The 20,835-nt window shown below is 51.8% G+C and overlaps 1 protein-coding gene across 2 annotated transcripts in view; it reads right to left on the bottom strand.

The window, feature by feature from the left end:
* Positions 1-3,106: 3,106 nt before the first annotated feature.
* The window catches only part of SAFB2 (scaffold attachment factor B2), a 33,204-nt gene continuing 15,475 nt past the window's right edge, over positions 3,107-20,835 (bottom strand). For both annotated transcript variants that reach the window (XM_021705044.2, XM_021705045.2), the window contains exons 10-21: positions 20,130-20,279; positions 19,927-20,039; positions 15,255-15,385; positions 14,070-14,161; positions 10,626-10,762; positions 8,907-9,197; positions 7,826-7,966; positions 6,526-6,568; positions 5,843-5,973; positions 4,004-4,116; positions 3,796-3,862; positions 3,107-3,498 (exon numbers count right to left, since the gene is read on the bottom strand). In XM_021705044.2, the coding sequence (XP_021560719.2) occupies positions 3,348-3,498; positions 3,796-3,862; positions 4,004-4,116; positions 5,843-5,973; positions 6,526-6,568; positions 7,826-7,966; positions 8,907-9,197; positions 10,626-10,762; positions 14,070-14,161; positions 15,255-15,385; positions 19,927-20,039; positions 20,130-20,279 (1,560 nt within the window). In that variant the 3' untranslated portion in view covers positions 3,107-3,347. The remainder of the gene's footprint in view (positions 3,499-3,795; positions 3,863-4,003; positions 4,117-5,842; positions 5,974-6,525; positions 6,569-7,825; positions 7,967-8,906; positions 9,198-10,625; positions 10,763-14,069; positions 14,162-15,254; positions 15,386-19,926; positions 20,040-20,129; positions 20,280-20,835) is intronic.

Raw genomic sequence — 20,835 nt, 5'->3', positions numbered from 1 at the left:
GGAACAATTCTGAAGTTTTTCATGTATTTGACTAATTTCATCTTCACAAAGATGCTTTACGGTAAATACTATTATTGTTCCCTTCTTCCAGTTAAGGAAGCCAAAGCAGAGAGACTATGAACTCCCCGTGGGCAGACAGGCAGACAGGGTGGATCTCGAGCCTGCCCTCCTAACCTCTACCCAGTGCCTCTCACTCCGATGGTACCCAACAGAATCCCCATCTTCAAAAAATTTTATAAATTGTGATAAAATACATATAAAATGTAACCATCTCTAGGTGCACAGCTCGGGCATGAAGCACACTCACACCGTCCTGCAGCCACCCCCACCCTCCGTCTCCAGAACTTTCCATCTCCCCACACGGAGACTCTGTCCCCATGATGGACAGACTCCCTACCCCCTGCCCCGGCTCTGGCTCCCACCCTCTCCTGTCTTTGTGGACAGGACTCCTCTGGGGACCTCCTGGGAGTGGGGTCGTCCTTCTGTGTCCAGCTCCTCTTACTGAGCAGTGTCCTCAGGGTCCCTCCGCGTCGTGGCAGGTGTTCAGTGTATGGATGGACAACGCTGTTTATCCATCCCACCATACACCGTTAGGATGGCTGTTATAAACACACAGACAGAAACCGGAAAATCAGTGGAGCGGCACTCCGCGCGTCACTGGTGGGACTGAGATGGGGCAGCCGCTGTGGAAAACAGGTGCTTCCTCCAAAGTCAAACACAGAATTACTGTGTGAGCCAGCAATTCCAGGCCCAGGTACCTACCCAGAATGGGAACCAGGTATGCAGGCAAATACACGGCAATAAATGTTCACAGGAGCCAAAGAGTGCCAACAACCCCGTGCCCACTAGCAGCCCCCTTTTAGAACGCAGACTTGGGAGACAAACCGTAAGAGACTCTTAATCATAAGAAACAAACTGAGGGTTGCTGGAGGGGAGGGGGTTGGGGGGACGGGGTAACCTGGGTGATGGACATTGGGGAGGGTACATGTTGTAATGAGCACTGGGTATTATGTAAGACTGATGAATCTCAGACCTGTACCCATGAAACAAATAATACACTATACGTGTGAAAAAAATAGTGAAAAAGTTTTTTTTAAATAAATACAAAGAACACAGACTTGGTTCTACCTCCCTTTTCTCTCCTGGAATAAAAATCAGACCTAATACAATCTAACTACACACTATTTAAAAACAAAACAGTAAGATGTGTTATCAGACACAAACAGAAGAAATAAAAGTGTCTAGCAGATCCCGCGTGCTTCGGCCTGTAAACGCTCGGGCCCAGGATGATGGGGGGCTCAGGTGCACGGAGGCGGTGAGGAGGCAGGAACACCCGGGAGCCCCAGCAGCCTGTTCATAGAAAGGGGGAACTCTAGGTAAGGTCCTGGAGTCGATGAGAAGTAATTTTCCCTCGATTTACCTGAAGTTGCATCCGGGCAAGATTCCTGTGTGGAGGTATGGGCCCCAGGACCTCAGAAAGTGGCTGTATTTGGAGAGAAGGCCTTTCCACAGGCGTTCAAGTTCAAATGAGGTCATTTGGGTGAGCCCCGACCCGTATGACTGGTGTACTTACAGAAAGTGGAAATTTGGCCACAGACACGCAGAGAGGCTGGATGACGGAGGCAGAGAGGTCAAGGGGATGTGTCAACAAGCCAAGGGACGCCACCAAAGTTTGTCAGTGACCCCAAAGCTGGGAGAGCACGGGACAGATTGTATCACAGCCTCGGAGGGAAACTTGCCCCAGACTTCTGGTCTCCAGGACCGCAAGAGAATAAATTTGCTTCCAGCACTGTCTTACGGCAGCCCTGGCAAACACAGATTTTATGCATCTATGTAAAACCGAGTCCGGTGTCAGGCCCAGCTGTTTGGAAGGGGCTGTTCTCGTCCCCACAGGCTGTCCAAAGCTCTGACGGGGCAGCTCGGCGGCAGCGCCCAGGCCGAGGGCCCTCAGTCTCACTCCCAGATGTCAGTCACCCCTGGAGGGCGGTCGCTCCACAGCAACGAGGGGACAAGATCTCAAAACGGGTCTCACCCACAACCCCAGGCTGATTATGGCTTTTATCACCCAATGTGGGTGAGCCCAGACCCCAATTTCCAGACTCTGGCTTGCGGAGGAGACGGGCCCCGTGTAGGAGGCACCATGGAGACAGCATCCTGTCAACCTGTCACCGGAAAATGACTCCAAAAGCCCCCGTGGTGGGGGGAGCTCACGAGGTATTTACTTGCCGCAATTCAAAGAGGACACCAAGAGCCAGAGCCGACCTGCCTTTAATGCTCAGGCTTCCACGGCAAGCTGGGGAAGATTTTCAGATTGCTCTTTTAAAACTAAACACCCCAGCGGGAACACAGGCTACTCCAGGAGAATTGGCAATTGTTTGGTAGCCTGTGGGGCGGCTGTCCTAGTTCTGGAGGGAGGGAATCCAGGTTCCCAGCAGGGACACTGGGGGATTAACTCTCCCCGCTCCGGATCAGGGCCAGGATTTGTGGGACACAAACTTGGCCCTTGGATGCCCCAATGGGCCTGCGGTCACCCAAGCTCCCTGTTGGCAGCTGCTCAGCTGTTCTGTGGGAGAAGGCACTTCACTGTGGGGTCACACTGGAGGGGCCTGGACTGGAGGGCTCCCGCTCAGCACTCAGGGCCAGCCAGGTGCCTTGTGTGCCAGACTTTAACGAGGAAAATTAGGATCCTTTATAATCACACATGAGGAAATTACATATTAATTTGCATTTCCAGAAAAATGGGGGGAATCCGTCACCACCAGTCCCACACCAAACAGGGCCTGCCCTCAGCCAGACCCCCAAACCCTGCACACCATCACCAGATGCCCCCCACCCCAGGCATGCTAGCATAAGGGGTGAAGTGATTGGTCTGAGGCCCCCACCATGCACGCCCCCCTCCTCCAATTAAGAATTTCTAATTCGGATCCCAGCCCTGCCACCTACTGAAAGCCCTGTGACCCATTTCCTCATCTGTGAGAAGGGGAGTGCGCCGGGCTGTTGGGAGGACTCGCTCAGACGGGCTGACAGCCTCGACCCACAAGCACAAGGGTGCTGCTGAGGTGGGCACCGCCCTCTGCTCTGCAATCACTGCGACACACACGAGTGAGAACCATAAACTTTTATTAATGGAAAATGGAATGCCTCGTTAACAGAAATGTTGTCTTAAAAATGGCAGAGAAGAACACGTTTATTAAAAAAAAAAAAAAGTGAATTCACATTGTTTTGAGCTACAACATGGTGGCAGGATTTGCTTTTGTTTCTTAAAAGGTTCCACAAGTTCAAGGTAACTCCGGCTGAGCTTATTCAACAGTGCATCTGCCTACCTGGACACTCGGGGTGAGTGGGGTTTAGTAGCGACGGGTGAAGTGGGGGTACGGGTGGGGGTGGGGGTGCGGGACTCTGCTGCCCCGGTCCTGGCTGGCCAGTCCTCCACCTTCCAGTCCGCCACTGGGCACCATGTGACCCTGGGAATGCCCGCCTTGTGCAAAGCCGCCTCGCCTAGGAACAAAGGCACACGTTTTGTCCCCTTGAAGGGCTTCACATTTTCTTCCTTATGTGGGGCAGCATACGGCTCTGCAGCCTTTAGACCTGTTTGGCTTTTTCCAGGTGAGAAAAATCGTAATCCCAGACTGCATTCCGGGTAACTGAGGATGCGACTTGCAGAAGCTGCCAAGAGCCACTTTGGGGGCTTGTTTTCAAAACAGTCACCCCAGCAAGTTGGTCAGACATGCAAAAAAGGGAGAGGAAAGGAGGGGCAGGAACAAATTAATTTTATCCAGGGACGAAACTCCTTACCCCGACATCCCGCCCCGATTTGCCATGTGTCCTGGCCCCGAGGGCCCAGATAGGCCCCTCTCACCACCTGGAAGAAAGGAAAGAGTCTGCACACACTCCCCTCTTGAAAGCTCCTGGAAGCCTCTGCAACTGCCAGAGGGGACCGGCCCCTGGACTGTCCTGAAAACGTGCGGCCCTCCTTCAGCTCCTGGCAAGAGTCAGCCCATACCTTGCCACCGCGCATGCTCCCGGCCCGCCGTGCCTGTGTCCACCGAGCCTGGCCACGCACGCTCCGGATGCTCTTCTAGCCTCTGACTGTGCTCCGCCCAGTCACGTCCAGCCCTTCGGTCAGAACAGAAAGCAGATAGGTAAGTGTCCCTGGCGCCTCTACAGTGAGGCCGTGGCCCCACTGGTCCTGTCCCAGGTCAAGGGTTCCTGAGGGAAGAGGCAGAGGATGAGAACAGTCACGCCCCCAGAGACACACGCGTGGTCAGCGAGCACACGAGCAGGAGCTCAGCCCAGCTACCCCCAAGACCACGCGTGCCACCTGCGAGGTTGGCCTGTGGCCAACTGACAGACGGTAAGTGCTGTCGAGCATGTGGAGAAACAGGGATCCTAACGCGTGGCCAGTGAGGCGGTCAAACAGGACAGCACGCGGTGACCGTGGGAGCCGCCTAGTCCATCCCTGCTTACCCACCCAAGGGAATGGGAAACATGTTCACGGAAAAACTCTCGCACAAACATTCCTTGCAGCACGACTTTGTGACAGCCCCAAGGTGGAAACTACCCCAGTGTCCACTGGCTGGTGAGCGGAGAAACAAAGTGTGGTCTCCGCACACGTGGCACGTTACTGAGCCATAAAAAGGGATGCAGCTGGGGCGCCTGGGTGGCTCAGTCGTTAAGCGTCTGCCTTCGGCTCAGGTCATGATCCCAGGATCCTGGGATCGAGCCCCGCATCGGGCTCCCTGCTCGGCGGGAAGCCTGCTTCTCCCTCTCCCACCCACCCCTGCTGTGTTCCCTCTCTCGCTGTGTCTCTCTCTGTCAAATAAATAAATAAAATCTTTAAAAAAAAAAAAAAGGGATGCAGCTGACACGTGAGACCTCGTGGATGAACCTTGCAAACACGATACTGAGAGAAACCAGACAAGAGGCCACATAATGTGATTTCATTTGTGTGAAATGCCCCGAAGAGGCAAATCCACAGACAGACTGGATCAGTGGGAGCCAGGGGAGGGGGGAGGCAGAATGGGGAGTGACTGCTAACGGGTGCTTCCTTTGGGGGTGCTGACAACATTCTGTGATGGATGGTGGTGATGAATAGCCAGCTCTGAACACACTACAAGCCCTCAAATGGTACGCTTCAAGTGGGTCAACTCTACAGCATGTGAATGTGACTCATAAAAGTGGTTTAAAAAAAGTTACAGGGAGAAACTCCAGGTAGTACAAATCCAAACAGGGTTCCAGTGTGTGAGCACCAGCAGCCACCAGGGGGGGGTCCAGGCCCAGGCTGACCTGTGCTCTCAGACCTGGGACGAGGAGCCCATTGGAGCCCCCGACACCTGTCCCCGAGGGCGAATGCTCGGCTGCCCTGCATGTATGGGTGACAGCCGCCTAGCCCCACGGTCACGGCGCTCGGGGCTATCTTTTGTCTGCAGAGGAGTTCTCCCGGTTCCATTTCCCACAGGTATTTAAGGCAAAATGGACTAAATGGTATTCAAGGACCAAGTGCTAAATAGGTCACTTGGGAAAGAACACTTTACGTTTATATCTATCAAAGTGGTGCTGCCTTCTTCGCTCCACACCTGAAAACCCACCTGGGGGAGGCAGAACCTTCTGACAGGCACCACACCTGCCTTAAAAATGCCTAAAGATGACTGGGGGACAGGGGTGGGGGTGCATAAAGCTTCTCTGGTCCCTGGGGCAAGTGTAAGAAAGGCTCTAGGGCTGTCTCCATCAGCAGGCAGGGGATCCCATTCCTAGGGGCTGAGGCAAAGTGGGAAAGGGCTGTTGGGGGCAAACCAGCAAGGCACCCAGGGCCGGCCCATTTCCAGAGCCGCTCACTGCTAACCTGGGTGGAGGCGGTGGCCCCCGACCCTCACTCATCCTCTTGTCAGAGCTGTAGCCCCCCCAGCCGTCCCGGGAGTCCCGGCTGTGGCGCTCCGGGGGTCCTCCATGGCCATGGCGGTCGTCTGAGTAGTGCTGGAAGGCACAAGAGGGACAGGGCGACTCTAGCCACATCACTCCTGCGAGCCTGTTGCAGCCGGCCAGGCTGTGGCTCCTGACCCTCAGCTCGCCGGATGCTCCCTTCCAACCCTGACAGTGCTTCAGAACCCTTGAGCGTCCCTACAGCTCCATCTCTGGCGCCACACGAAGGGCCAGCTGAGGCCTCTCTGGCCCTGTGCACGTGGAGAGCCCCGCACTTTATGGTGCTTGATGGCTCCGCCCAAGGGTCCTCTGAGAAGAGTCAGTCTTCCCTGGAAGAATCAGGATACCTCCTCATTGCTGATGACAGGAGGGCCCCTCCCACACCCCCAGGGTGGTCAGTGCCCGCAGACCCCCAGATACATCCTTCTCAGGAGGCGGCACAGGCCCTACGTAGTCGAAAAACACAGACTGACTAATCAGAAAACAATCAACGACGCACACTTCCACTCACCGGCCAGAACGGACGCGTCCGCAATCCGCCCCCCCACCCCCCGCCCCAACGCAGAAGCAGGTGCGCCCCAGGCTTGGCGTCTGGGATTTACTTACTTGCCCATCTCGCTCTCCCATCACTGACCTTGAACCTTCCCTCCTGCAAAAGCGAAATATCTCATTCCAACGGCAGCTGGTGGCACTAGACAACATTTCGGCAGGCCACACACACGAGTTCCACAACTGGGGTACTTATTCCATTCCACCCAGTAAGAACTGTAATTTACTGGCCTGTGCAAAAAAGCTGGCTTGCATCTAAAGCCTTCTCCCTGAGGGTGGGAGTGAAACCGGATCCTAAGAAGGTGGGAATAAAGATTTTACTGAACTAAAATCCCTTGGAGGGATCTCAGAGGTAGTGACCCACACCACGAAGCCAATGCCTATTATCTGTGGCCAAGTGACAAAATCCAAGGTCTACCACAGAAGCCTTAGAGGGTCCCCAACCTCTGGTTTGATCCAATACATGTGATTCACACCAAATCTCAAACCACCATTCATTAAATGAGTGGCTTCTCAGCCCGTCTTTCCCCTGCTCTCCCTTCCTTACAGAAGAGCTTATGAACGGTGAAACGGCTCAGGGATATGCAGCCCAGGGGAACATGATGAGAAACCCAGACAGAGAATTCTTAAACTAGAAATTTGAGGGTTGCCTTTCTAACGAACTACATATATATATTCCCCGTTTAAAAAGACACTTGACAAAAAAAAAAAATTATTTTTTTAAAAAGGGCCTGGCTAAAAAAAACCTTTTCAAACCTTTAAACCACCACGCTAGGCAGCAAGAACTTTTCCGCGTGCTACAGTCAGTTCTTGCCTGGTGTGCTGGCACAGGAACCTCTGTTGCTCAGTGAACCCCGTGGACGTGGACTCCGGCCTGCTCTGCCTGCAAAGGCTCAGGTGGGTCATACCCCTTCTCTAGATGGTTTCCTCTCCGTAGAAACAGGAGGCTGGGCGCCCAATGCCCTCCTCGAAACCCTCTGCTTCCCAAGGGACGCTTTGGTGGAGGGGTGGCTGGGAGAGAGCCCAGGGGAGCTGTGAGGCCCAGAGTATGGGCCCTGGAGAGCTGGGCATGGGGCTGCGGAGACTCAGGAATTGCCCCCAGTCCCCACCGGTCTGTGGAGGGCAGTGCGTGAAAGGAGCTGAGGGTCCTCTCGCCACACAAGCTAAGGATGCCCTAAGGGACCCCCGAATCCAACATCCTGCTCAAGGCGTGAGCTTCTAAATCCCACGTGCAGTGGGTCAGCCAGGCACGGGGAGCCTCACAAGTAAATGAGACGTCGGAGAACAGAGGGAGACCCATGCCTGCGTCAGGCTGAGCTGGCTCCATCCACAGCTGCAGGAGAGGGTGGGTGCTGACCTGTCAGCCACATGGTCCTGGTATTGGCCCCGGTCTCGATGGTCAAAGTCATGGAAGCGGTGATCAGGCCGAGGGAAGTCTGGGCGGTACCTGTCCTCCATGGCCACACGCTTGCCTTCTGGCCAATAAGCATCATCTCGCCTGTTTTTTATTTTTAAAAGGACGTGAATTTCATTTATGACAGAGAATGAGGGGAAAAGGGAAAGAGGTGGAGGTGGGGAGGGGAGCTCTCTCCAGACCCAGTATCGTTTAAAATGTCCTGCAGGGCTAATCTCTAAACATTCAATCATTATTGCTTTGATTTGATAAATTAAAATCCCCCAAACTGCCAAGAGGCATGCCGGTATTTTCATCTGACAGTCCTGAAAGGAGGGCTGCTGGGAGCTAATTGTATCACAAGGCTGTTAATACCTTGATCCCCGTGTGAGCCCAGATGCAAGGGAAATGAAATATTTGATTCTTCTGGAACGCCATTCCGAGCTGCCACATTTCCCCTTTCCTGTCTTCTATGGTAACCTGCACCTCCCTCTGAGTTTTTTGCAAAAGCAAAGGGAATTAGATTGGGTGATAGTGAACTACATACAGCTCAGGATGGCATTCAATTATCTTCTTCCTGATTTTTAACACTGGGCTCATGCATGGGTGGTGGGGTGATGGGTGACCATCAATTAAGCAGCTCAGAGGGGCTGGAGACCAATAAACCCACTTTGTGAACGGGAAGGCAATTTCCTTTTCTACAGCGCAATTCCATGCCTCTCCCTCTATGAGGCCATGGTGCCCACGGGCCTAATCGCAGGCTTGGCCGGCCCCAGACAGGCACTTGGCAGGTGGTTATGCTCCACCAGGAACCGCAGTGTGAAGAACGGGGCAGCCTAAGCGAGAGCATCACAAACTGTTCCCCAAGTGGCAACCATCAAGCTTCTCTGCAGAGTAACTCCGGGAAAACGCAGGAGAGCCCCCAGATCGAGAAACTCCATAAACTCGAGGTGGAGGCAGCTGTGAGTCCTGCGCAGACGTCCAGAGGCCCCAGATTCGGTCGTCAAGGTCCCCAACCCGCCAGGGAAGGGGGCCGGGTCCTTACCGCCCATCGTCGTAGGGCCTCCGCAGCACCGGCCGCCGCTCCTGCTCGTAGCGCAGCTGCTCCTGCTGGCGCCGCAGCTCCTCGCGCTCGCGGTGGATGCGCTCCTGCTCCTTGCGGCGCTCGCGCTCCACACGCATGCGCTCGCGCTCCAGCCGCTCGCGCTCCATGCGCTCGCGCTCCAGCCGCTGCCGCTGGCACTCGAGCTGCAGGCGCTCCCGCTGCAGGCGCGCCTTCTCCTTGCGCTCGTGGAAGGCCTCCAGGCGCTGCTCCCGCTCGCGCTGCTCGCGCTCTCTGTGGGAACACGGGAAGGCCGCCTTGACTTGCCTGCACCGGGGCCTGGCGGCCCCGGGGCACCATCCTCCCAAGGGGGAGATGGGGGACAGGCGCCACCCCACTCCGCTGAGCTGCGCGCCTCGGCCGCAAACCCCCTCCTCGCAACTCTCCTTTGTCACAAAAGCAAAGCCAGGGGAGAGCGGGGTGGGGCACGGGCCAGGAGACCAGCCTGGGGTCTGGGCCTTGAGGACTTGGCTCAAAGGCACCAACGTGAAGCCACACATTAAGGGGGAGAGATGTAAGAGAAACCAAGGCTGACTGCTACAACGAAGGCTGCCTTGCACAGGGAGAAGCCCGGAGGAAGGACTGCACGATGCTGTGTAATGGGCCCTCCTCCTTCACACCTTCGCTCCTACAAGGCTGCATTTTCTAATGACCGCGCCTTTTCGCGCCGACCTGGGAAGCTGTGGGCACAGAAGGCCAGGCATGAGCTGAGGGGGCCGGCGGTATGCGGCCTGGCGCCAGGGCTCGCACCATCAGCCACCGCACGCCCGGAGCTGAGGGGGACTGGGGACGCCCCCTCTGCATCTGCCACAAGAGTCGCTGCCACTCCTCGCACCTGCCCCCCAGGGACTGGAAAGGCTCCAGAGTCAGTGCGAGCCAGTGGGAAACATGACAGCCAATGGTGCTTTTACTTTCTAAAGCTACATAAGCAGAGACACCGGAACCCCACTACGTAGGAAAGCAAATGTAGCGTAACTGGAGAAGTTTCTACACGACCCGCTTTCGCTCAAGCAAGTTCTCCAAACACCATGACGTAAAGCTTTCGTTTCGCCGAGCGGTATACGAGGGAAAATGACAAGGGAGCCCTGGATGGGAAAAGGCAGAAAGCAAGACTGGGAACAGGCCTCCGTCCATAAACTGCCTCCTTAACAAAAAGTGAGTGTGGCAAAGAATGTCGCGTGTGACCGAGGCCACCTGAAATTGCGGAGATGTAGACATTTCAGGAGTGAAGACGCCACTCCCGTGAATAACATCTCTAATAATAACAATGCCACATCCCTTGGCTGCATTCTTGATCTTATTTATGTGGGGTTTCAGCAGGGAAGACTGAGACCTCGACACTGGGGGTCCTTCCATCAAAGCCCCACACAGGTGAGCTTGCTACCTGGGCCAGGGGAAACGCTACACAGCGGAGAGCAACTTTGATGAGGGCGGCTCAGTTGGTTAAGCGTCAGACTCTTGATATCAGCTCAGGTCTCGAACAAAACCAGCTCTGAGGAACATCATGCCGAGGCTGACAACGACCCCTCCTGACCCTCGCCTTTTGCCTCGGGAAACAAGGCAGCCAGCAAGCCCAGGCCAGGCAGGTCACTCGCTTGGGGAGAAAGGCGGAACGCCCCCAGAGGAGACCACCCACCTGCCAGGCTGCGGGGCCCCACTCACCGCCGCCTCTCCGTCTCTCGGATCTCCCGTTCCCGCTGCCTCTGGCGCTCACGCTCCCTTTGCTCTTTGATTTTATCAAACGACAAGATGTCTCTCTTCTCTTTGCTTTCCGATTTGCGATCCTGACTCTTGGAGCTCTGTTTACCAAAATTGGTTTATTAACGTCAAAAAAATGCAACCAGCACACAAAGAAAGTTATATGCGTATCTGGGGTAGATTAAAATTCTTCTGTCCCCCATGGTTTCCACGAAGGCCCAGGAGGCACTTCAGCTCACCCACAGCCCAGAGACGCTGCTCACTCTAGAGAGCTACCTTCACACACTGCAAACAAAGGGCGTCATGGAGGAGCAAGGAGGGATGACACCCCACAAAACCTACAGGCAGATCTAGCGCAGCAGGGCCAAGGACTCTGCGTAATCTAGAACAAGGCCTCACAGAGCCATGGGGCAGGTGCACACTGGATGCCCAGCTGGATGATGGACTGCACTTCTCACTTCTCACCTGCTGCCTCAGGCCTTCAAATACAACAGGCTGAAGCAGCTCTCCTGGGAAAGAGAGCTCCTACTCAGCTACAAAGTAGTCACGGGCAACTGCCCTGCCACTCCGTTTCCAGGATAAGGCACAAAATGTCACCCGCCGACTCTCATTTCTGAGGCTCTCGGAGGCTAGGACACCCAAGCTAGCCACGATCACTCTCCCAGGAAGCTTTCACAGCTTGGAATACAGGGCCTCCTGCTGACCCACCACCTCAGGGTCTCTAGGGAAGGGGCCTGGGAGACATTTCAAAAAATTTCCCCAGGTTATTTTCTTTTTTAATTTATTTATTTGACAGAGAGAGACACAGCGAGAGAGGGAACACAAGCAGGGGGAGTGGGAGAGGGAGAAGCAGGCTTCCCACCGAGCAGGGAGCCTGATGCAGGGCTCGATCCCAGGACCCTGGGACCATGACCTGAGCCAAAGGCAGATGCTTAACGACTGAGCCACCCAGGCGCCCCTCCCCAGGTTATTTTCTTAATTACCTCGTGGGTGGTGGGGCTGGAGGACCAACCCAATAGAAAGGCAAGGAACAGTTATGAACAGATATTCTGCCAAAAAGAGAGGGCCCCAGAGAGGACAATCCCATCACAAAAAAAGACCGGAACCCAAAACACCAGGATGATACTCTTCACCCATGAGATGGGCAAGGGGTTTTGAGTCTGTTCCCACACACTGCAGGCTGGAGGGCGGAGGGCCGGACGCCTGAAGTGCCCAGGTGAGGGTGCAGCTAGTGTCCACAGCCGGGCCTCCCACATACCAGCAGCCTGGCGCGCTCTACACACCCAGGGACTACAGGATCCTGTTCCCTTTCTGAAGGGCACTCGGAGCACATCCGTCACAAAGAACAACATCCATGCTCCTCGGCACCTAGAAACCCGGAGCCCGCCACGGCCGGTGCACACCAACGCTGCCACACAGCAGTCCTCAACAGGGGCCGTGACACCAGCAAGTGTCCCTAATCGAGGGACCGGGTAAGAGATCACAGGGCAGCCGTAAACATAGCTTTTTTTTTTCTTTTTTTGGTAGTTTTATGGTTTTATTACCCCGAATATGACGTGCACAACAAACTATTCATTTTCTTCACTGTGCAGCCTGGCACTGGGACTGGTGACTCTTGTCAGCTGGGCTGCTTTTCCCACAATAGCTTTGCGGTTCTTGGAGGAGACACTGTGAGCAATCTCTGCACAGTAAGATTTGCTGCACATCAGCAGCACTTCAAGCTCCTCAATGTTGTGCACCAGGAACTTCTGGAAGCCACCGGGCAATGTGTGCTTTGTTTTCTTGTTGCTCCCTTGATGCTGGGCATCAAGATCTGGCCCTTGAATCTTCTGCACACCCTACTGTCAGTGCCTCTGGGTTTTCACCAGTTGCGCTTAATTTTGACATATCGGTCTGACTGTGCCAGATGGACTTCTTGGTCCTCTTTTTAACGATCCTGGGCTTCACCAGAGGTCTGAGGGCAGCCATGATGCCCAGCAACAGATGGCTGCCACCTCCGTAGGCAGCACTGAGGAAGAGAGGGGGAGCTAAACACAGCTTTAAAGAGAGGGCACATACACACACACGCAAGCTGCACGGCTCTCAAGGGCATCATGCTGAGGTCACGTGCTACATTCACTGGGACAACATTCTAGAGATGGGAAGCAGAGGACCAGCTTCCCAGGGCTGGGGCTGGGCCGGTGGGGTGGGTCACGAGCGGGAGATCTCTGCGGTCTGGCCCTGGATCCTGACCGCGGTGGTGCTCACGTGGACTCCACCGGTAACTTTTGAAGGTCTAGCACTTCACCCACCCACACCCCACAGACCAATGTCACAGTCCTGGCTTGGAAACTGCGCTATAGTTATGTGAGCAGAAACTACTGGGGGAAGCAGGGCGACGGGTACACAGACCATGCTATTTTGGCAACTTCCTGTGACTCCGTAATTATTTGGAAATAAGAGCGTACACGCCGTGTCCTGTGTACGATGCCCTTGGAAAGGAAGTGTGAGGAGTCCACGTGAAAGCAAAGAGGCTTCTGTTCTTATGCTGTCATCCTCCTACATGACCTCAAGGTTCTAATCAAGCACACTTTATTACTATTTATTTTTTCTAACTCCAGAGTTATTCCGGTGGTAAGTTTATGGGGTTTTGGAGGGGCTTTCTTTAGATTTCTCTATTTTTATAGTTCTTTTTATGGTTTTCACGTAGCCCGTAAGACATTATGAATGACCGTATTCGAGAACACAAGTTTTCATTTCAAAAGTCAGTCCTTCACAACAAAATGTTCTTGGATGAATACCGATAGCTCTGCGTTCGCTCCAAGAGGACAGCTCTCCTCGGGAATGTTTCAGCTAGAACCTTCAGCTGGTAAGCAGAAGGTTTTGTTTTCCAGGGTGGAAAAATACAAAATGAGAAGCCACTAGTTTGTCCAGCTGTGTACCGCTTAAAAAATGGAGGTCCATTCTCTGACAACATCAAAGTCGGTTTTGCAGTGGACTCTTTTCTTTCCCGTTAATGTCACAGAAGACGAACCAATCAAGAGAAGAAGTGAATCAACTAGCACTACGTCAACCAAGGAGCAGAGCCTGCCTTCTGACTTGAACAGCCTGGGTCCTGCCCATCCTACCCAATGGTGGGCTTTCTGTGAACCGGTTTCCTTTCAAAAAGATGGTATAATCCGACGAAGAACCCGCAAAGGGTCACCACATCAGGGAAAGTAAAAACATTAAGTATTGTTTTGAAATAAGCTGCAGAACCTAACTGTGTGTGTGTACATACAATCGAAACAGTTAATAACATGCCTTCTGAGCACTTCAAAAAACTCTTCAACTTTTAAAGGTGAGACAACGTTGTTTTCATAATGCAAATCAAAGTGGTTGTTAAACCACCCACAAATCCGCCGGACTTGGGGAGGAAGCAATACTTACTCTCTCTTTTGACCTGCTTGTGGTTTTCACGCTAATGACAGGCTCTCCTTTCGATTTATCCATCACGACCGTCCGTTCCATTCCTCTGCTTCCTTCAGGAAAAAAACAGCGATCTTTGAAAACCCGCTGATGCCCCCACTTCCCGACAGCAGGTAGCGCACGGGCTGACTGGGGGGTTCTCGCTGCTCCCTCTAGGGACTCATGCGAACCCCTGGAGCCTCCGCACCTCCTCTCTCTCCTCGTTCTGATCTGCAGCGCACACTACGGACACGAAGCAGCTGGTGTACCGTCACAGGTCTTTGCTCACCTGGGATGAAGTGGCTGTGATTTCCCCGAATCTTACAATGTAAATCTAAGTCAAGGTGCATTCTGCAACACAAACACATCCAACCCACCAGCTTCCTTTACCCGCATGCTCAATCCTAGTGGCTCCAGGATAACCAATTTCCATTTTTTAGTCCTCCTCCACATTCTGGAAAGCTCTGCAGAATTCAGGCCCTTGTGTTCTGAATCAGATGGCTGGGCTTCCCTTCATTCATATACAGAAATAAAGGCTTCCAAATGGGTTCTTCCCCTCGATGACACAATAACCAGACTCTAACCACCATGACTATTACTGATTTGGGGAGATTTGCAATACTTGAGAAACATTTTAAAAACACGTTCCTCATGAGACTGCCAGTAAATTACCCCAAACACTTAAGATCTAATTTGTAATGCGCTGTACCAAATTCCAAGGCTCCAGATGGCTGAGTTTTGTTTGTTTTACTGGGGGGGAGGGGCGGGGAGAACTGGGTTTTGTTTTCTCCACAAAACATTCTGTGGTGCCTCATGGCAATCTGAAGGTGCGGAACAAGCTGCAGAACAGCATCAAATCTGTGACAAGAACCGGGACACCTCTCCCTCGCACATCTGCCAAAGGTACGCAGGAAGAGCAAGCAGCCCGGTCCCTGAGCCACCAGTGACCATAAATCACAGAGCGGAACACCTCCAGGTGTGTGATGTCACCAGAGACTCCTTCAAGGCACTCATCCCCTGAGGCCCTGCTGCTTTATCAGCTGCCGATCAACAGAGCCCACAGTCAGCCCAGCGCACACCGCCCTCACTGGCTCACTCCATGACACCCCCCCTGCCCCTCCCACCAGGCTCTACTCTCCTGGGGAGCCCTGGGCAGGTGCTGCTCACCTGATTTGGTGACTCGGGACCGATTTGTAGGTCCTGGTTTCGGCTCATCCTCGTCTTTTTCTTCCTTCTTAATGTCTTCAGGCTTTTTTTCCTCCTTTTTCTCCATCTTCTCCTCCTTCTTAATCGCAGTTCTATTTAAAAACACGGTCATCACACTTGAGTTCCTGGGACTCTGGCAGCAGCTCACACTTACTGACTTCCATACACAACCAGCCAGCCGGGCAGCAAGTGGACGGGAACAGTTACTGGGAAGCTGCCGTGATGATCTAATACCCGCTCGAGACACAGCCCTTATTCCCCCCGGAGTTCTCTGCTACACCTAGAAATATGCAGCACGGAACTGCAGGCTCGTGGACAGTTTTCCGAACTGCTCGATGCAGTGGTTTGCAAGACAGCACACGGGCACACGAGAGACGCTCCCAACTAAAGAATGCTTGCAAAAAACTGATTTTAAGTGTTTCACTCCAGGTGGAGTTTTTAAGTTTTTTCCCAAATAAATTCAGTATAAAATAGAACAGAGGTACAGCATGAGGATGCGAGGTGGCTGCTACATGAAGCAGTGGGCCATCCACCCTGAACACTGCACCTGGTCACTTCTGCATACTCTGGGGGAGTTAAGATGGCTACGTTCCAGCTCATGTGGAAACTGTTAGTAACACTTCAGCTGAAGGCAGCTTTATTCTACACGGTCAACTAAATCATCATTGCCACTCACACTTGTCTCCCATATTCCCTAATGCTGTTTGTCCCGGGTAATTAAATCCCACACTTATTAAATGCCCACCATGTTGCAGGGTCCAGGATGGGAAAGCCAGGCCCCTCGGGGTTCCCTAACCAGTGCTCCCTGCCCTTTCTTCCCTACAACCCAGGCAGAGCTCAGGCTGTCCAAAGAAACCTCTCAGCTCATTCTTCCTCTCTCAAATTCCACAGTACAAAGCTTTTTTTTTTTGGAGGGGTGTGTGTCTGTCTGTCTGTCGGGGGCGGGGGTGAATGGGGAGGGGCAGAGGAAGAAAGAGAGGGAGAATCCTAAGCACATTCCATGCCCAGCGTGGAGCCTGACCTGGAGCTCAATCTCAAAAACCTGGAGATCATGACCTTAGCCAAAAACAAAGAGTCAGATGCTTTAACCGAATGAGCCACTCAGGCACCCCGGAGCTGTCATCTTTAAAATAATATTCACTTTGGGGCACCTGGGTGGCTCAGTAGGTTAAGCATTTGCCTTCGCTCAGGTCGTGATCTCAGGGTCCTGGGATCGGGCCCTGCATCTCGCTCTGTGCTTAGCTTGGAGTCTGCTTCCCCCTTTCCCTCTTCCCCTCCCTGCCGATTTGTGTTCATGCCCTCTCCCTCTCAAATGAGTAAGTAAAATCTTAAAAAAAAAAAAAAAAAAAAAAAATTTAAAATAATATTCGCTTTAAAAAAACCTTAAAATTTTTTTTTTTATTTTTAAGTCATCTCTATACCCAACGTGGGGCCTGAACCCACAACTCTAAGTGAGATCAAGAGTCGGAATGCGCCGACGGAGCCAGCCAGGTGCCCCAAGAAAAACTTTATTAAAAAAAAAAATTGGGGCACCTGGGTAGTTCAGTTGTTAAGCATCTGTCTTCGGCTTGGGTTATGATCCCAGGATCCTGGGATCGAGCCCCGCATCGGGCTCCCTGCTCGGCGGGAAGCCTGCTTCTCCCTCTCCCACTCCCCCTGCTTGTGTTCCCTCTCTCTCTGTGTCTCTCTCTGTCAAATAAATAAAATCTTAAAAAAAATAAAAGTAAAAATAAATTTTTTTTAAAATAAATACTTGAGAGAGAAAATGAACAGGGGGAGGGGCGGAGGGAAAGAATCCCAAGCAGACTCTGCTGAGCGCGGAGTCTGAAGGGGCTGGATTTCACGACCCTGAGATCATGGCCTGAGCCAAAAGCAAAAGTTGGACACTCAACCGAGCCACCCAGGCGCCCCCAATATTTTAAATTGTAAACACATACCATAATAATTGATGGTGTGTACCAGGATCAAGAACTGGTTTTTTTTAGCGTATTGGTTTTGCTTAAGAAAAAAGAAAAAAACACAAAACCCCTAACACTGTAGGCGCGTCAACTTATTCAAACAATTTCCCTGGGACAACCACCTTTACTGAATGGCCTTTACTGTCAATGACTGGGCTCCACCGCCCGTGCCTATGCTTTGTGAGGCCCCGCGAGGCTGGGACGGCACTCAGCATGCTGCACTATAGCACTTCTCCCCTCAGCTTTGTCGTGGGTAATACACGCGGATCTGGTTCCCCCTCAACGGCTACAGCCGTCCGTGTCCCTTCTAAGAGGAACACTGATGGCTTGGGGTGACTACATGGCTGCAAGTAAAGCCACAATGAATTACATCTGATGTGCGTCTCCCACTATTCTGGGGTGGTGCCTTCTCTCTCCAAGGAGACCCCCTGGTTGTTCTGTACTCACATGGCACCGCCTAGACACAAAGCAACCTCCTATAACACCAAGTTAAAAACTAATTTCTAAAATACAAACATGAGAGTATGAACAAAGGCTGGAGAAAAATACACAAAAGAGGGTCACCCTTGGGTAGTGGGATTATGCTTGACATTTGTGTGGACTTTCCAAATGTGAACTATATAAAAACCACCACTCACCCAACTCGGGGAAGACGAGCCACTTCTTTGGAAAAGTGTTTCTAATTTTTCACTTAGGTTGACTACTGAACCTGGAAATTTTTTTTTTTTTTTTTAAGATTTTATTTGTCAGAAAGCGTGCATGAGAGCAGGGGGAGCAACAGGCAGAGGGAGAAGCAAGCTCCCCGCTGTGCAAGGAGCTCGATGCAGGACTTTATCCCAAGACCCCAGGATCACGACCCGAGCTGACTGAGCTACCCAGGCGTCCCTGAACCTAGAAAATTTTTTTTTTTTAAAGATTTTATTTATTTATTTGACAGAGAGAGACACAGCGAGAGAGGGAACACAAGCAGGGCGAGTGGGAGAGGGAGAAGCAGGCTTCCCGCGGAGCAGGGAGCCCGATGCAGGGCTCGATCCCAGGACCCCGGGATCATGACCTGAGCCGAGGGCAGACGCTTAACGACTGAGCCACCCAGGCGCCCTAAACCTAGAAATTCTTAAAGTCAAAGAAAAGGTTAACAAACAAAGGTTTACTGGAAGAAAAAAATATGGTTAAAACATATTTTGAAATGCTCAACCTCCCAGTCAGACCACCTGAAGACAGTTTGGTTTTAAACATACCAAGTTCATCACCTGGTTATGTGCCCCAGTGTTGGGGGCGGCCAGCCCAGACCGAATCCTGGCCTTGCCACTTCTAGCTGGGCCGGGTGCTCTTTAGCCAGGCACGTCTCTTTCTGAAGCCTGTTCCCTCTGTGACCTAGGACTCTTCCAGGGATCAATCGAACCACCTGATGCAGGTGAGCTAGTTATTACCCCCTTCCTTTCTCCCGCAAACACGTCTCACTGTGTGGTCAGAAAATCAATAAAGATGCATTCCAAAACACCAAGAACTCTGAACAACTCTGAAGAGCTACCAATATTCTACAAATACAGGGTTTTTTTGTTTGTTTGGTTTTTTTTTTTTTAGCACTGCTGATAGAACACATCTCTTTGGAGAAGCTGCTGATAAAATTACAGGTCTCGCTTGTAAATACACGAAGGCTAATCTGACATCCATTGCTCATGGGCCAACAGATTCCAATTTGGAATGAAGACTGGCAATTATACCTTCAGAATAGGAGTTGTAAACTTAGGAGTATTAAGGAAGTCCACACATTCGCTCGACTGTACGTTTTCTTAATATAAGAAACAATGGCAAAATGGAATCACTGAGACTGACAGATTCTCAGCAAAGGGTTCAATCTTTAGAGTGAAAGTGGCCCTAGAAGGGCAAGTAAATGGTACTGACAATATAAACTTAATGTACTCAGCCCTGAGAATTGTACCACCATCAGGAACATCACCGAAATCTACCTTCTCCAGAGGATACACCGACGACTCTGAGAAAATTAGCAAGCAATCCTGCTCTGAAAAACCTGTCCCAATTTCCATCCTTTATAGATAGGATCTCAGACCCAGAGATCCCAAAGTTCTGTGCCAAGGTACCCCACGGGTGCCACAGGAAACTCACAGGTATCCCGGGATATCTTACATTTTTGAGGGAAACACAGCAATAGTTGACAACTGCCTGACACTGCACAAACTACTAGCTTGAGGTGATTCTTTTCAACATTAGATTGGGTTGCGTTCCTGTGATAAAAAACAAGGACTGCATGAACACCAGTCTGGGTCAGGAAACAATTCCATGGTATGAGTGGCTGTGCAAGGACCCAGAACTCTGAGTGAAGTAAAATTATTATTCTTTCCTTTCAGATGTGTTATTTTCTTTCAACAGCCCACTAAGTCCTTTGGACATAAATACTTATTAAGGCTCCTGTGAATACACTTTTGAGAGTTACGGGTTACATCGCAGGGACCCTTACTGAAACCTGAACACGTAAGTGGTAGCAAGATGCACAAATATGATATGTAAGTGAGAAGCCAGTGAGGCTGCCTGCGGCAAGGAGGACACGAGTTTGCCTGAGTGACCCTGTGGCTGCCACCTACCCTCTTCCCGACCAGCCCACCCCCACACCCTGAGAGAAAGCTTAAGAGAAAGGTTTTAAATAATCAGTTTACTTTTCAATTTTGATCTCCACAGGATGATGTCTGTCAACACTAGATAATTTTTCTTTCTTCACTTCACATTCTTTCCTGTCAGACAGCTTTCTCCCAGCAGGTTCGTTTTTGGCCTAAAATACAACACAGATTAGAAATGCCCCATGGTCCTGTTCTCCTCGCTCGTGAACTCGATAGGTTATAACAGGCAAGAGTCACCTCACCTTCTCTACGGAGATCATTCTTCCATGCAGCTCAGTTCTGTGGAGATGGCTGATGCACTTTGTAGCTTCATCAGATGTCGACATGGTAACAAATCCATAGCACCGAGCTCCGGGACTGCGGGCATTGGTCACCACTTTGGCCCCGACAACCTTCATGAGAAAGGACACGCTTACCTTCCCATATAAATCACCACACGATTTGTCAAAAATGACTAGCAGTTACCTGATCATCAGAATTCTTTCCACTAGTTTTTACTTCTCCACAAATTGTTGGTTTGCCATAATTAGTTATTAAAGTGGTTCTACCTCATCCTATCAAAATACAATTGCTTCCGATACAAGATCAGCCCTCAGAGTGACAAAAGACGAACAGGGAAAGTAAAGACTTTTTTTTCCCCCCTAAAGATTTTATTTATTTATTCATGAAAGACAGAGAGAGAGGCAGAGGCAGAGGCAGAGGGAGAAGCAGGCTCCCCGAGGAGCAGGGAGCCCAATGCAGGACTCGATCCCAGGACCCTGAGATCATGATCTGAGCCAAAGGCAGACACTTAACCAACTGAGCCACCCAGGCGTCCCAGCTAAAGACATTTAAAACTCCACAAACCACAACTCATTAATCAAAAGTACTGCCCACTTGGATCATTTTCTCCAATTGGATCTCGACTTCCAGACAGGTTGACACACCAAGCATTACCCCCCTGCTGCC

The sequence above is a fragment of the Neomonachus schauinslandi genome, chromosome 1 (assembly GCF_002201575.2).
Source record: "Neomonachus schauinslandi chromosome 1, ASM220157v2, whole genome shotgun sequence".
Taxonomy (NCBI): domain Eukaryota; kingdom Metazoa; phylum Chordata; class Mammalia; order Carnivora; family Phocidae; genus Neomonachus; species Neomonachus schauinslandi.
This window is presented reverse-complemented; position numbering and strand designations above follow the sequence as displayed.